The 16,752-nt window shown below is 49.3% G+C and overlaps 2 protein-coding genes across 7 annotated transcripts in view; both read right to left on the minus strand.

Annotated features, from left to right (window-relative positions):
• SYNRG (synergin gamma) overlaps positions 1 to 3,928 on the minus strand; it is a 40,112-nt gene extending 36,184 nt beyond the window's left edge. For 4 of the 6 annotated variants that reach the window (XM_064678098.1, XM_064678097.1, XM_064678096.1 and 1 more), the window contains exon 1: positions 3,822 to 3,927. In XM_064678098.1, the coding sequence (XP_064534168.1) occupies positions 3,822 to 3,892 (71 nt within the window). In that variant the 5' untranslated portion in view covers positions 3,893 to 3,927. Of the gene's footprint in view, positions 1 to 3,821 lie in introns of all 6 variants that reach the window. The other 2 variants (XM_064678094.1, XM_064678093.1) reach the window with 1 other exon arrangement.
• An 833-nt stretch (positions 3,929 to 4,761) lies between these two features.
• Positions 4,762 to 11,583, minus strand: DDX52 (DExD-box helicase 52). Its single transcript, XM_064678101.1, has 15 exons — positions 11,453 to 11,583; positions 11,091 to 11,319; positions 10,348 to 10,478; positions 9,950 to 10,135; positions 9,559 to 9,702; positions 8,656 to 8,767; positions 8,293 to 8,365; positions 8,009 to 8,212; positions 7,526 to 7,616; positions 7,246 to 7,368; positions 6,862 to 7,012; positions 6,412 to 6,487; positions 6,103 to 6,174; positions 5,716 to 5,808; positions 4,762 to 5,438 (listed from the first exon to the last, which is right to left on the minus strand). Exons 1-15 carry the CDS (start codon positions 11,537 to 11,539, stop codon positions 5,351 to 5,353), a joined length of 1,860 nt encoding a protein of 619 aa, XP_064534171.1. The 5' UTR covers positions 11,540 to 11,583; the 3' UTR covers positions 4,762 to 5,350.
• Positions 11,584 to 16,752: the final 5,169 nt, after the last annotated feature.

Below are 16,752 nucleotides of genomic sequence, written 5' to 3' on the forward strand. Positions count from 1 at the left end.
TCACAGAACCAACCCCTCCACAGGGCAGAACTCCTCCCTCCCTGGGATCCCCCAAAGCTCTGGAGGGTCCCACCAGCACCGTCAGTGCTGCCACAGGCTGGGAAGCCAGGAAGAATAGATCTTATCCACCCAGCAGCACTGGAAGGGCTTTGACTCATCAACATCCCCCCCAGGAGTTTCGGCGCCCACGCAGGTTGGGAACAGGTCAGTTTGCTGGTGTAGGCTAAGGCAGGATGAATAAGCATCTCCCCTTGCAAGAGTCTGACTCAGCAGGACCACTGACTGCACCAGACAACAGTTCTCAGCTGCCTGGGAATAGTTTTCAGGAGAGAAACCACCCATGGAACCCATTACTTCTACCTTTACACCAAGTATCACAACATACTGGAGTTTCTATTTTCTCAGTTAACTAATTACAACAAAAATAGCACCTTGGAGAAAGTACTCATTCACATATCAAGGGTCGAGTGCACCTGGAGGAAGAACCATTAAGATTTCAACTGAAATCCTAATGGAAAGTGCTATCCCTCGCTTTCAAAACAGCTGCCAAACAGCAAAAAGATCTGGTTTAAAATTCTCATTTGCAAGCAACTCGCAGAAACCCACGTCAGCAGCAATTTCCCAAACAAGAACCTCACTCAGTGTCCCAGGCAGTTATTACTTCAAAGTACCATGGAAAAGAAAAACACTTATAGATATTCAATGTTCAGTTCTGAGGGTGGATGTGAAAGGAACTGCCTAAGAGTACAGAAGAAAATGCCATGAGAAATGGCTGCAGAAGTTCTGAAAGCCAACCTGGTTTATAAATATAAAAGACCTGTGTAATATGAGCACTAAGATAAAACAGGGAATTTTAATTATGCATTTATCCAGGAGCAGATTGCACCTCCCCACTGCACAGACAGCAGGTCACACGGTCACCAAGACAACCCATTCACTCTTCACTTCGTCCTCTTACCAGGATCTTCTTCATCCTGAAGCTGCTTCTTCAGCCCTGACCACCATGTGCTGATTTCTCCTTCCACAACTAACACACGCCTGTGCTTTCCAACGGATCCAGTCCTGCCATCCCCAAGCCCCACCACTCTGGGGTTCTCCCCCTGAAGCACCACGTAGACTCAGGTTACCTCAGCCCCAAACATGAGCAGGGCTCAGTTCACACCACACCCAAGGTCTGTTCCACTGACCAGTGGTCACTGTAACCCCCTGCTTGGCACACAACATCAACTGCACGAAGACAAACAGCTGAAAACCCCATCACTGAACCTGGGGGCTGTTCTCTCCACTCAGAGGCTGGAGTTGGTGAAGGAGCTGGATTTTGTCTGTGTTCAGTGTCCTCCTTGGCAATACAGCCCCATAAACAAGCTGAGATGTGCAGAGCTTCTGTCATAAGACAGATCTGCAATTTTAGGCACCTTAAACTACACCATTCTTAGTTTAGTCAGAATGATGAAATATTAGAAGTCATTTTTGAAAAGCTCACAAGTATGAAGAAGCATTCTAAGCTTCAGGTTTTCCCTTCTTGTTGGGGAATTAGGGTTTTCCCTTCTTGCTGGAGAACCTGGTCAACAAGAATTCTTCCAAATCAGCAAACCTAATGTAAACTGAACAAGCCTAGCAAGGTACCACTGCTTGCTGGAGCAAATAAAGGCCAAACTATTAAATATTTATCCCTTTCCACAGAGCTCCTGGTTTATTTATAAGTCTCTGTTAAAAAAAAAAAAAAAAAAAAAAAGAAACAATCAACAAAAAAGCCCTCAGCTAATTAGAGGGCAGTGGAAGAGGAGCTAGTTCAAAGTAGCAAAGCAAGCTCCAGCAGCACAGCTCTGTACCTGCTGCTGGGATCCAGCATGGATCTCACTCCAGGATTCGGCTGTGCAACTGCCAACACCAGCCACACCTGCAGGGCCATTAAACCCCATCCAAGCAACAGGAATGTATTAATGAACTCCTCTTTGGAGATGCAAAAGTGCCCAGAGCCACCAGGTAAAGCAGCTGGTTCTCATCGCTGAGGGAGCCAGCGAAGGCTCCGTCCTGAGACTGACTTGGGGGTGAGGACTGGATGTGATACCCTGCACAAATGTAATAAACAGAAGGAAAACAAAGCCCTCATCCTACAACAGACCTCTTAAAGTAGTAATATAAACCTGTAAACTCCTATTAGATGAGTATTTTAAATATGGAGCTTAAAAAATCCCAAACCAAACAACCAACAGCTTCAGACCAAACGCAGGAGCACGGGGAGAAGCAACTCCTTTTCTGTACTCAAATTTCACTACAACAGGTCCAAACCACACAGAACATTTTCCCATCTACAAGTGGATTTTTAAAACCCCTTAATTCCCAAGCAGCACAACTCCATCAACACAACACAGACTGTCAGAGTATTTTTGAGTGGCAGAAGTGCACAAAAATTGAAGGAACCCACACAGACAGGGAACAGAACTTTTTCTCTACCTCCAGACTTCATCCTCAAATAAACCAAAATACCAACAATGGAAACAATGATTTTTAAAATCCTTTTATTTTGCAGAACCTATATTCCACTGACAACATTTTTGTTATTTTACTACAAGAATACTGAGCAGGTAATGTGGCTGTAAGAGGTTCATCTCCTTGCAAGAATTACTTCAGATTTATTTGTGGGGAAACAAGCCCCATGAGACAGCCTCCCATCCTTCCCACAGCACGCACAGGCAGGTGCATACACCTCAGCTTTTCTCTTCCCCAGTATTCCAGACCCTTGGATGGTCCTTCCCAAAGCAGAGCATCAGCCTGGCTCAGACAGGTGACGGGGACACCCCAGACCTGTGCCTGTGGATGAAGGTCACCCCAGAGCAGATCCCCCCTCCTCACATTCCCAATAACACAGACAAAACCATGGGCTTCACATATCCAAGACAACTCAATGAACTTAACTGTCAAACGCAGAATTTCCTCAGCCTCCCTAGAAGTAGGACAAGAGATAAATAGCATGCAAGAACCTACATTAAAAAAAAATTACTAAGTCTGCAAAGGTAGTGAAATCCAGCTTCCTAAGCTTTCCAAAGACACAATGACATCTCTTTTGACACTGGTTCTTTCTCCTCAGTCCTTCCTCCTGCCGAGGTGCCCTTTGTGGGATGGAGGGGACAAGGGAACTCCTGACTGTGGCACCATCCCACAGGCCTTCCCGGTGACAATAAGAACGTCTGTCCCTGCTGATGCCCATCCACCCACCCACCACTGGGGGAACCCCCAAATCCCTTCCTGCCCCAATATCTGAGATTGTGGCTGCGGAGCCTGATGGCAATTAGGGTGCACCTGCTCCAGCATGGACACGCTGAACAATCAAGTGGGTCCTCAAAATGTTAATAAGTGTCAGCAAAATGTAGAGCCAAAGTGGCTGCACTCCCCACACCACACCTGGGACCCCTACATCCCACCCAGGACCCCACACACCCCTCCTGGGACCTGCACACCCCACCTGTGACTCCACATACCGCACCTGAGACCCCGTATGCCCCACCCAGGAGCCCACGTATTCCACTTGAGACCACCGCTCTCCACCCAGGATCTCACATACCCCTCCTGGGGCCCCACGCCCCGCCCAGGACCTCACAAACCTCAGCAGAGACCCCACGTACCTCACCTGAGACCCGGGGCCCCCCCACACCCCCCTGGGCCGTGAGCCCCGTGCCCCCACATCCCCCTGAGCCCCCCACCCCGCCCGTCCCCCCCTCACCTCTACCCTCTCATCGCCCCCCAGCTCCCGCCATCTCTGTGTCCCTTCATCCCCTCCCCTCCACAGCCCCTCACTCGCACCCCCCGTCACCACCGACCTGGCGGCCCCGGCCGCTCCGCCGCCCGCCCCGCCGGCGCCCCCCGCGCCGGGCCCGGGCCGCAGCGCCATCTTCGCGCTCGGCCCCGCCGTCTGTCACCGGAGCGGCGGCGGCGGCTTCCGGGGCCGGCCCGGACAAGCACCGCCCACGGGCCCAGACCCTCCGTCCCACAGCCCTCAGCGCTTCCGATCCACAGCCCTTGAGTCCCACAGCCCTCAGTGCCTCTGATCCACAGCCCTTGAGTCCCACAGCCCTCAGTGCCTCTGATCCACAGCCCCTCCGCCCCACAGCCCTCAGTGCCTCGGTTCCTCAGCCCCTCGGCTCCACAGCCCCTGAGTTCCACAGCCCCTCAGTCCCACAGCCCCGCAGGACCTCGGTTACACGGGAACTCGCCCCCAGGCGGCCCCCGGGGATGGTCTGGAGGGGATGAGGGGCCCCGGGTTCCCCTCAGGAACGCCGGTTTCCTGCAGCCAAACCACCCGCTTTTCCGTGAAAAGGTAGATTAAAAAAAAGAGAGGACAAGGAGGAGGCGTCCCCCAGGCTGAGAGGGGGGCTTGTTACAAGAGCAAGGGGGAATGGATTCACACTGACAGAGGGCAGAGAGGGGTTATTGGGAAGAAATCCTTCCCTGTGAGGGTGAGAGGCCCTGGCACAGGCTGCTCAGAGAAGCTGTGGCTGCCCCATCCCTGCAAGTGTCCAAGGCCAGGTTGGACGGGGCTTGGAGCAACCTGGGCTAGTGGAAGGTGTCCCTGCCCATGGCAGGGGGTGGAACTGGATGGGCTTTAAGGTCCCTTCCAACCCAAACAATTTTGTGATTCTGACACGACCAAAGTGGACTGAGAACACACAGAGCAGATGAAGACACAGAAAACAGCTGAGTTGGGCCTTCTTGCCTGCAGCCTTGTCCCATTGGGGCTGTATAGACAAGCAAATCTGTGTATTATCTTATGACCCTGTTTATTCTGGCTTGAGGCTCAATTATGAAACAGTACAAAAGTACCGGAGTTTACAGACATGTGGAGTATTAGTTATTTCAAAATGATTTTACAGAAGAAAAAAGTAGGAAGAGCAAGGTCTTACTCTGAAGTGGGTTTGGTTTGGTTTTCCTGAAGTGCCCAGGGAAGTCTCTGACAGCTGCATTTATCAAATCTGACAGTAAACACTGTGTGCTTCCTGCCTCTGAATCTTCTGGAAGTCTAACAAACATATTAGGGGCGATCTGAACACAGAACTGACAGTATTTCCAAGGAGCAATACACAGCTGTGTGCAAGTAACACAAAGTGATGCTATTTTTGAACTATTGTCAGAAACACAAGGCATGCTCTGCACGAGCACACGCTTCAGCTTCTATAAGAAGCATCCAGGAATCCTCCCCTGGCACTGCAGTAGAGACTTTCTTGCACGTAAACCTCCATCCTCACCCAGAAGGAAACACAAGAAATATTTTTCTCTCTTCACCATTGCTGTCATCTTCATTCTTCTGTTCCAGCACAGACAGAGGTGTCAGCCCCTACTCACCAGTCTGAATTCAGCTTTCTGAAACAGCCTGTAATTTACTGCCCTGTTTGTCTTCTTTAACTTTCTTCTTTTCCTTAATATTTTCCTTTGTAGTTTTCCTACAAAAAAACACATCAGAGACCATGACACCTGAACATAATAAATGAAGTATATCACAGTGGTTTTTATTGTGTTTGTGCAGCTGAACATAAATCCTTCATCAGCAACACTCCTAAGTGGGTAATAAATCCAATTTTCAGTAGACAGATATTGACACTAAAACTTCATCACTACGACTGTTCATCCAAACAAGTTATCTGTTATTCTGGAGGAATTTTCTGGGCCTTTTCTGGATAAACAGCATCTCTTACCTCCTCTTGAGAAAAAAGTACTTACATTTTTCTTTTGCCTTTTTTCAAGAAGCACTTTGGGGTTGTACAAATGGATTCTCTTGTCAAAGGTTTCTTAATGAATTTCTTCTTTTGTTTGCTGAGAACAAGATTTAGTGAAGAAGGATTAAATTACTTTAAAGGGCAAAAATTATCCAAACTAAATAAAACAGATAATGAAAACCTCTTCCTGGCTGAAAGGGATTTATGGGTGTGAAAATATTTTCAGTGTTGTTTATACCAAGATTAGTTCAGCTACATCGTCTCGAAGACATTCACAAAAACTTTATTTTAATTTAAGTCTTATATATATATATGTTTCTAGTTTTAGAAACTATTAAAAGCTACTAAGGAGCACTAATTAAAAAACTGGTGAACTACTCAAAGAACATACCTTTGCAGTTTGGGCAAGTGTTTTATGTAGTCTGGCACAGGACAGCCAGCTCGCTGGATAACGTTGGCTATACTGGAAAGGAGAGGAGGGAAGAGATCAGCTCCAGTGCTTGGACAATGATAAGGATGTTCTGTGGAAAACAGCAACCCTGACAACTGGCTGTTTTGTTGTTGGGTCTTTTGTTTTGTTGGGGTTTTTTTTAAAGCAAGAAATAAAGACACGAGTGAGTCTGAAGTACATTGAGGTGTGTGGGACCAGACACAACCACACCACACAAACCACCTCTGCTGTATCATGTTTCCAATTTACCTCCGTAATAAAGGTTTATCATCTTCTGTAAAGAAAGTGACTGCTTTTCCTCTGTGCCCTGCTCTTCCAGTACGACCTGGCAAACACAAATGATGCAAGATTTTACTTTAAATTAATCTCCCTTTATTCCTCCTCACAGCCCCAGCCTTCAGATGCATGTTCATATACTGAGCAGATGTTCATATACCAAGCACTCAATCCCCAAGAATTCTTCCTATTGAAAGCACAGGTATGTCTAAAACATCTAAATATTTAAGGTTCATAGAAGAGTGACAAAAAGTAATGCAATTTTATTGAAAGTTGAGCCCAGAAAAAAATTGCTCAAGCAATGCAGAAATTTGTGCTGCAGCACAGAGGTTTGGTTTTGTGAGTTTTGCTCATGCACAAGAGCATCTACATTAAAGATCTGGGAAACAGGAAAAAAGAGATGGTTTGTGAGCAATCCCTCACCTATCCTGTGGATGTATTCCACTGCACTCGTTGGCAAGTCATAATTGATGACCATATTCACTCCTTTGAAGTCAATCCCTCGAGCCAGCAAGGCCGAGCAGATGAGCACCCAGATCTTCCCAGCTCTGAAACTGTGCACTACCTTATCCCTCTAGGAAAAGAATGGAAAAGATATTTGGAAACAATAAATAACCCAATTAGCAATTTAAAAAAGGAGGTGAACTTGTCTCCTCAAAGTCATCATGATGTTAAGGAATAAAACTAAACCTCTAAACAAAAAACTGCAGGAATCTGCTGCCAAAGTTACCTGGAGTCACTTTGCAACAGTCTTGCTTTTACTTTTCTTTCTAAAGCATTTTTTGAAAAGTAATTAAATCCTCCTACCTGTTGCTGAGTCTTGTCTGCATGGATGACATCCACATTGATGCCTTCATAAACGAGCTCATGGAAAAGCTCTTTAGCCCTCTCAATAGACTGTACAAAAACAAGGACTGGAGGAGCAAAACCCTGCAAAAGAGTAAGTTTATCTCAAGTTCAAAAGTCCTTTTTCCTTGCAGAAACTGAGACACAGATTTGGCCAATGGTCTAACATGTGCCAGAGAAGTCTTTGAGCTGGGAAATTAGGAGTTTCTGACAGAGCACACAGCTCAGTCTCTCCAAATACCTTTTTAACAAGCTCTCTCATTGCTGTTAGCTTTCCTGTCTCAGATCCAACAAACAACAGCTCTTGTTCTACTGTCTCTGCTGCAGAGTTTCTGAAATCAGAAATCCAACAGAAATGTGCTCCCATTAGTGTTTTTATATATATATATAAAAATAAATACATCTTTTACATATTAATATATACAAAATTCATAAAATATTACTTGGTGAATGAGAAATGCTGCACAACAAAATTATTTCACCAGTGCACGCTCCTAAAGATTAACGTTTATTTGATGATAAAGCAATTGGCAAAAGGAAAAGAACAACTCATTCAGCATGTGAGAAAGATCTATGTGCCCACACAATTCTTTTCTGGAGACACAAAACCTGCAGTACTGTGACTAACAACATCCATGAAACCGAGCAGGCTGACGACACAAAGAAAAATTTCCCAGGAAACAAAAAAGAACTGGAGGAAGTCCAAGTCCACCTGCACACCCACCTTGCCCCAACAGACACGAGGACAACGCTGTCCAGGTTGAGCTTGCACCACTCCTCCACGTCGTGGGCGAAGGTGGCACTGAACAGGGCCCTCCTCACCAGGTGGGAGGTACATCCCAGGAAGATGGAGGCCAGCTGGTCCCGGAATCCCGACTTCCCGTCCTCAAACAGCTTGTCTGACTCGTCCACCACCAGCCACTCCACACTAGGAACAGGGAGGTTTGCTTTGCAGTACAGCCACCACTTCTGAGTGGCAAAGCCAGATTTGGGACAGACTCTCCCTACCTGCTCAAGTCTATTGCTGGAGGATCTTCTTTCAGCAAATAAATGAGTCTGTTGGGAGTAGTAACCAGAATATCTATGAAAAGAAAAGAAAAAAAATGCAAAATGTTGAAAAAGACACCAAATAAACCAGTCTCACAGGGCCCTGAGAAACACCAGTTCCAATCCAATCTGCCAGAGGTACAGTTTAACAGAGTCCGGGTCAGGCTCACTTCCCATTTCTCCCCTGCCATTCTCAGAGCATTGCACAACAGATCACACACCTTGAGTGTCACTAACCATCTCCTTAAAGCCACACAGCCCAAAGAGAAAGGTCAGTGACATTTTTGACATTTTTAGAAGCACTTCAGTCATTGAAACAGTTACCAAATTTCTTGGAAGACTTGGGCCCAAACTTCTTGGCTGCTTCAGCTGCCTTGTGGATCATGTGTATCCTGAAGCCTGTGCCCTCTGCCAGCTTCACCAGCTCCCGGTGGGTCTGAAAAGGCAGCAGAGGCTGGATTTTCAAACTGAGCTGAAGAGCTTTTCTAACCAAAAAAATCACAGAATCATGGAATGGTTTGTGTTGAAGGAGATCCTAAAGATAATCGAGACCATGGGCAGGGACACCTCCCACTATCCCAGGTTGCTCCAAGCCCTGTCCAACCTGGCCTTGGACACTTCCAGGGATGGGGCAGCCACAGCTTTTCTGGTCAACCTAATCCTGAAGATACAGCTTCAAACATCACCCTGATTTCAGTGTTAAGAGAAACCTCTCTGGTTTTCTTAGCATAATAAAATGCAGCTCCCTAACATGCATTATTCCCTTCAAAGTTCTCACAGGTCTCACTACAATATGTAGTTCCTAAAAGTCCCCTCTGCCATTTGAATAAAAACTGCCCAATGTTGTCCTTTCTATTTCGTTTTAATAACACAACTTCAATATAAAGCTATTCCTTGAAATTCTGTGTTTGGGACAAACAGATAAACCTCTCGTAGCAATCTCAAGTAGGAAAGGAGGTTTTAAGAGCACCTGAGCATTGGGCAGTTTAAAATATGATCAAAGAATCTCGAGCCTCTAATCTAATCATTTAGATTAGACTCAGATAGTAGATATGTACCTACTCCACAGAAGTCAAAGGACTTAAAAGAAACATTTAAATTATCTTCTTTCTGATATCTGAGGGTAGTAAAGGAAAAAAAAATATTTACTAAGCTGCTATTTTACTGATTCTGAGTGAAAACTTTGAAGTACATCAATTTGACAAGACCTTTCCCCTCAACACACACCTGGCTGGCAAGTTCTCGGGTCGGTGATATGATCACAGCCCTGAATCCTTTGTTCCTGGGTTGTTTCAGATGTGTTAAGAGAGGGATACAAAATGCCAGTGTTTTTCCAGACCCAGTAGGAGCTGAAGCCAGAAGCTCCCGACCCTGTAAGAAAAACAAGGGGGTTGTATTTCTCTAGGGTAAAAAAAAGGAACAAAAATCACATTCCCAGAAATACCAACGGTGCAAACTGACCCAAAACACCTCAGGAAATGCACATTCCAGGACTACTGCAATGGCTAAGTTCTGAACTCTGATGCAGTTGATTTATCTCTAAACCTGCCCCAGACACTGCCATGATCCCAAATTTTGCCAGAATCCCTGAAACAAAGCACAGTCCCAGAGAACTTACGTGCAGCATGACGGGAATAGCCTGCATCTGGATTGGAGTGGGGACATGGAACCCTGCAGCCTGGATGTTCTCCATGATTTTAGGGTGCACCTTGTACTCCTCCTGAAGCTGGTCGAAGGTGGCAATCGGGTCAGGGAGATCTGTTCCCTGAATGTTGATCCTGTGCTGATTCCTGAAGCGATTTATCTAAAAGGCAAAAGACAAACTCTTTCTTTTTTCCTTGACACCATAAAACTAAATCTGGATTCACCTTCTGGTTCTTTACCCCACACTCAGTCACCCTCCTCCCAAGAGGAAATGAATAAATGAATTAACTGAGTAAATAAACCTCAATTTCCAGATAAAACAGCCACAGAACCCCAGGAATCTGTTTCTACATCAGAATTCCCTGCTCCCACCTTTTCTCTCCTCAAACGTTCAAGCTTCTCTGCAGTAGGTTTTTTGTCTTTTGTCTCTTCAAGTTTTGCTTCCAGAGAGGACATCCACTTTATTCCATTGTTTTCTGACAGCTCTGGCATTGATGCTGCTCCTGCAAGTTCCAAACAAATTGAAATTTCCATTAGTAAAATCCAGACAAAAGTTATTTGGAGACAAAGAACATCTCAAACCCTGTTTTCTCTCATTCTCAGTAAAATTAATGAAGACTCCAAAAGGATGGCAACCACATCCCCGTGTGTCAGCACTGAATCTTGGCCCAGTTACTTGACCTGCTCTGACCCAGACCAGCCAAAGAACCCAGAAGCATTTTTTATTCTGGTAAAATGATCTACAGGACCTGCAGAATTAAAATAAACTGAAACAAGGAACATAAACTTCTTCAGGGTATTCATCAGTGACAGGATACGAGGAAATGGCTCTAAGCTGAAGGAATGTAGGTTTAGATGGGATATTGGGACAAAATCCTTCCCTGTGAGGGTGGGGAGGCCCTGGCACAGGTTGCCCAGAGAAGCTGTGGCTGCCCCATCCCTGCAAGTGTCCAAGGCCAGGTTGGACGGGGCTTGGAGCAACCTGGGATGGTGGAAGGTGTCCCTGCCCGTGGCAGAGGGGTGGCATGGATGGGCTTTAAGGTCCCTTCCGACCCAAACCATTCCGGGACTCCGTGATGATTCTGCCCGAGATACATGTGTATGCATAAAAATACCTCTCGTCTTTTTCTTTTTTCTTTTCCCCTCACTGCTTTCTGCCGTTCTTTTCCTCTTTCCCGCCGCCTCTCCATCGTTTTTTCCTGCTCCATCCTTCTGCTGCTTCACCTCCTCTCCAGCCCCCGCGAGCCCCCAGCCCTCCTCGGCAGACCCCCGAGGGGCTCCCTCCTTGTTCCCGAAGAAGTCGAGGCTCTCCAGGGAGACGCTGCCGCGGTTTTCCCTGACCACCTGCGGGAGAAGCGGGACGAGGCTGAGCCTCCCTGTGCAGCCCCCGCGGGCGGCGGGGGCGGCGCTCCGAAGCCTGAACCGCGCAGGGGCCGTTCCCCGAGCCCCCCGCGGGCTCCCCGCGGTGCCCCCTCACCCCGAAGCGCCGCGCGTCGCCCCCGAAGCGCCGCAGGTCGAAGCGGGCCCCGGCGCCCAGGCGGCGGAACAGCTCGTGGGTCTCCATGCTGCCTTCCCGGCATCCCCTGCGCGTCCGCCGGAACAGGGGAGCACTTCCGGTCCAGCTGCCATGGCAACCGCCTCGCGCGTGTCGTGGCGACGCGTTGCCATGGCAACGGCGGTCAGGCTTCGCTAGGCCGCGGCGGGCCTGAGCCCGCGGGAGAGGCCGCAGCGACATGGGCACGGCTGTCGCGACAGCGCGAGGGGGGAAAGCGACGATTCCTCCCTCTTGTGCGCTTATCACTCCCTCCGGTCCGGCCCCTTCCATCTCTGCTGCAGTCCCAGCGGCTGGAAGGGACTTGACTGGAGGATGCTGTTGCTCAACTGCTTTGCTTAATCCTTGATTTATACTAAAACAATCCAACCTCACAGCTGTGCCTGAAGACAGAAACCCTTGAGGCCATGACAGGAGCAACCCAGTAACTAGTGCAGCTGCTCAAGCCACTCAAGAGAGTTTGCCCAGATTAAGATCAGAATTTACTTAATTCATGTATTTATTCATTATGATAAACTGTGAGATCTAATAATGCAGGTAAATCTATCAGATCAAACAACACAGATATTTTTTCCTGGTTGTTCTTGAAGTAAAACAAACAGAAATCCAATTAAGCAGCAACAAAAACTATAGAACGTAATAAAGATCTCAAGGGGTAAAGGTTTACATTGCTGAAATCCAAGAGCTCTAAGACATATAGGCAATGGCTGTTCCTCCTGTAACATTCACTACTTTAATAACAAACTCTGAAATGAAATATTGGGTAAACCTGATCCTCCCCTCCGCCCCTCTCTGCCTGATTTATAGCACTTTCTCTTTGCCAAACTTTTAACTTCCCAGCAGAAGTGGGAGCAGCCACACAGAGCCCTGGGTGCAGAGCACCACAGCGGTGACAATTCCCTTGTTTGTGTCCCCAGTGATGTATTTACAGTGAATAAAGACCCAACTTTGCATCCTTCATGCTGTTCCCAGGCTGAGGCTCCTGCTTTTCTGCCGGGAGAAGTGACTGTGGTTGCTGCGAGAGGATGGGGAAGAATGTGGAGGCATTTGTGTAACAAAGAACTATAAATCATCTCCAATATCCATCACTCACCAAGGGATGCTGTCGGCAGACTCAAGAGTGAGGAAACAGGGAATATTCTCTTCATCAGGCGACTGGGAAATCCCTTTGTGTAAGGAGGGAGCAGCTCTGCTTCCGAGGAGGCAGCATTGGGCACTGGGTGGGCAAAGAGCTGTGTGCCAGGAGTGAGACACCACGGAATCATGGAATATCCTGACCTGGAAGGGACACACAGGGATCATCCAGTCCAGTTCCTGGCCCTGAACAGACACCCCAGCAATCCCGCTCTGTCTGTGAGAGCGTTGTCCAAACAATCCTTGAGCTCTGTCAGCCTTGGGGCCGTGACCACTGCCCTGGGGAGCCTGCTCAGTGCCCAACCACCCTCTGGGTCTATCAGGGCTCTTTTCAGCATTCTCCTGTGTTGCTCCTGCTTTGTGAGCGAGGTGACCTTGCAGAGAAGGGCGGCTCTCAGGTGGGCGCTGCAGCAACCCCATAAGGCAAAGGATGACTTGCTTTGTTCCCTGTAATGGACCCAAACCAGTAAAGAAAAAGCACAGAGTCTCCTTGCAGGGAGTTCCCACTCCATCTCTACTACAGCAAACAATAAACGTCCACCTGTTCCAGCTAAAAGAGAAGCATCAACCCCCCCAGACACAGCCACACTCAGGAGGGGTGGCAGCATTTATTGCACCAGCTTGTGTCTTTATTTTAACCCCCTCACCTGGTTGTACGTGCAGAGGAACACGGCCCTTCCACACACCAGGGCTGGATGAAGGTATATCAGAGCAGGGAAGTGCTGGCCCGTGTGCCTGGAGTTGCTGGCAGGATGCCTGGAGGCTGGACTGGGATGTGGGGGAGAGCCCAGGCTCCTGGTTTCATTTGTTATCCTTGCAGAGAGTCCCTGGGACCACAGAAGGTGATGAACAGCCAGGTACACTCCTGACCCCAGTGCAGCCTTGCCCTCCAGGGGCTCAGTGACCTCTGTGGTGGTGCAGAGCAGCCCAGCTGAGATGTGCTGTTCTCATCCTCAGGCTGTGCCCGACACATGGAGCCGAAATAAAACCCTGTAAGATGGCAAAGCAAAATCAGCTGAGCACATTTGTTCCATCATGTGCACACCCAGATCAAAGATCCCTACCTGCAGCCGTGGGCTCCCCTCCTGAAAAAACCCAGCTAAGCCAATCCCTTCCCTGTGTGTGTTCGTTTGTTCCACAGGTGTGAGGCAGGAATTAGAGGGCAGCGGGACTCGTGCACATCTGCCCCCCACGTCCTGCCCTCCTGCTACATCATCATCACTAATATGCACATAACAGTCAATTAGCCTGGCTGGGCGCACTGGTGACCTCTGATCCCTGCTGTGTCCCCCGATCCATTACCAGCCCTCAGCCCCGGCTCTCAGTATGAATTGATGTAGCCCCCATTCTCTTGCGGCACAGAAACATGCGTCCTCATTCATCTGTCCACTTCCACTTTCTGTTCCTTTGTCCTCCCCTTCTGTTCCCTGTGTTGCTTAACCTGGTCACCACTTCTTGACCCCACATCCTCGTCCCTCCCGAGGGTGTTGTAATCCCGACCACTACGAAAAAAACTTTTACTTTTTTTCCCCTTTACTCACATCTTATTTAGCAAAAAATGGTTTCCAGCAGTGTGGGAGCTTTGATCCCCTATTTAAGAAATCCTTGCAATGTTTTTTTAAAGACTTTCTTTCTAAGGCAAATGAATTCTTCATAAAGGGGGAAATGGTGTGCTGGTTGGGCTCTGTTCATCTGAGGAAGACAAATGATCTGTTTTATTACTTGAAAAGCATAACAGTTGAGTGTGTAGATTTGTGATTTATCTGTAATTAAGATTCCATTTGAGCAGCATATTAATTACAGAGAGAAGAATTAATTTTGCTGAACAGAAAAGTAAAACCAAAGTTCCTTGAGTTAGAAGGTAACACAGAATGCCTGAGGTTCAGGGTTTGTGTGGCTCTGCATTACACCTACACTGGGACAGGACAACCCTAGGGGTTTTTTTGGCTTTCAAGTTTTATCCCTGGGTCAGAGAAATAAAATCCAGGGGGTCAGAGCCTTCTCCCTGCCACTGCTGGTGGCTCCCACAGCGCTCCCGTTCTGGCTCTGCTGAGCCCATCGTGCTGCTCCTTTACCCCAGGGCTGCACCAGGACCTGCCAGGCTCCCACCACCTGCAGCAGGGGGAAAGGACCTTCCAGGATTAAATGAAGGTGCTCCCTGTGCCAGCCAAGCCCTGCAGCCCCTGGGAACATCAACCCTGAGCTTTCATTTACCCGTTTACCCGTGTGCTGCAGTCTGTTCGCACCAGGTGTTTAACCTGACCACACGCAGTGAAACCAGACTCCTTCCTTCCTCCAAGTGTCCATCCCTAGTGCCCAGAGGACCCAGGGTGGTGTCTTGCCCATCTCCTCCGTGTGGGAGATCTCGTCACATTCACAGGGGGAAGGAAAGTGAGAGACTTGGGCGTCTGCCTGTGAGGGACCTTTAGGGAGCAGATGGTGTGGAGCAGCTCAGGAGGTTTGCTGGGACTGCTGTGGTGGGTGTGCAGGGATGGACCTGCTGGTGCTCACAGGTGGAGAGGCAGCCCTGGCTCATCCCTATGGGATGTGGAGCACTGCACACATTGGCCTGTCATAGCAGAGGGTTGGGATATCGGGATATCAAGGCTCCCTGGCGAGCCCCAGATTTGCAGGTCCCTTGGCTGCTGGGGGAGGCCAGTGCAGGGCAGTGCAGTAGCAGGTGTGGAAGCCAGGGCACCTGGAGCTGCAGGAGCAATCAGAGATGCACTGGAGCAGGCAGAGAGGTTTTCTCTGGACACTGAGTGCATTTTAAAGTGTTTGTCCGCGGTGCATTGGTTCAGGACAGTAAACTCTTACAGCGCTATTCTGCTGGTCTTTATGGCTCACAACTCTGCCCCCATCACATTTTCATGGACTTGTGAAGACCTCCTGTGAGCACATCATGGACACCCCATGGCAGCAGGAGACAGGATCAACACCACACCCCCTGGCACAGGGATTCCTCCGGCTCCATGTACCTGCTCCCGCGGCCAGACCGCAGCGGGGAGCTGGCAGCGCCTGCAAACAGCCCGGCCTCCCAACACAAGCACTTTCTGCATTCCTCTGTGTACTCCTCAAACTCTGCCACCAGCCCAACCGAATCCTCTCAAAGGCTTCAAAGGGCAGAGCCTGTTTGCTGTCCGCAGGGAATGACAATGCTTTCCCTTTTGACCTGTGGCGCAGGACGGCAGTGCTGGGCAGCCATGCGCGGGATGCACCGGTGGGGAGCACAGCCCCGGCCTCTGCACAGCCCCACACCACTGCTGCTGCTTTTCCTGCTGAGATTTCCAGCAGATCCAGCCACCTGGCTGGACTGGCAGAACGAGTCTGGAAAGCCCGCGTTGAGCCGGAGCTGTTGCGCAACTGCGCGTTACCCACACGCTCACACCGAGGGCACTCGTAAAGCTGCTGGAATTGCTCCTTGTACTTCGGTGAGTTTGGAAAGGCCGCTGCCTTCCTGGCCAGCAGGACATCTGCTCCCCCACAGGGATTACCTGGGACTTCCTCAGCAATCCATGTTTGCTGCCAGACGATGTGAGCTGGCCTGGCTGCAGCCCAGCCAGCACCAGAGCCCTGGGAGTGAGGTCTTCACCCTCACCAGGCTGCTGTAAAGCACCTGGGGACAGGGGCCGCAGCACCAGGTGCCCCAGAGCTCGGCCAGCAGCCAGCACATGGACAGGGTTTCCCTGGCTCTGTTCCTCCTGCAGTGATGGAGGTGACACACGCCACGGAGCCCCAGTCCTGCACGACTGCAGCCCCTGCCGAGGGCTCCTGCTCATGGTTTGATAAAGCCTTGTCATGGCCCCTGGGGCACGTGGAGAGGGTGGCTCAGCTGGTTTTGACCCAGTGACTTTGCTGGCAGCACTGAGGATGCTGCAGCACAAGCAGGAGGCAGTCAGGGTACGGGATTTACCCACCAGGCAGGTGTCACTGGGTGTGCGCGACTCTGGAGGTAAAGGAGAGGTCACGCTCCTGCCCAGCCCTCCCACATCCACCTTCACACCTTTCAGAGCTTCCCCATGCCCTTCCCCTGACCCACAGCCTGTGCAGAGATCCACTACAGCCCTGACCCTCACTGTTACCCCTTGGCC

This window comes from Pseudopipra pipra, chromosome 21, assembly GCF_036250125.1.
Source record: "Pseudopipra pipra isolate bDixPip1 chromosome 21, bDixPip1.hap1, whole genome shotgun sequence".
NCBI lineage: Eukaryota > Metazoa > Chordata > Aves > Passeriformes > Pipridae > Pseudopipra > Pseudopipra pipra.

Bases quoted from the DNA above. Each gene is read 5' to 3' on its own strand.
- DDX52 (XM_064678101.1), bottom strand. From the start codon at position 11,539: ATGGAGACCCACGAGCTGTTCCGCCGCCTGGGCGCCGGGGCCCGCTTC. The intron at 10,136-10,347 runs GTGGGAGCAGGG...TTTGCCTTTTAG, and splicing joins AACGTTTGAGGAGAGAAAAG to ATAAATCGCTTCAGGAATCA. The intron at 7,617-8,008 runs GTGGGTGTGCAG...TTCTGATTTCAG, and splicing joins CTCGTGTCTGTTGGGGCAAG to AAACTCTGCAGCAGAGACAG.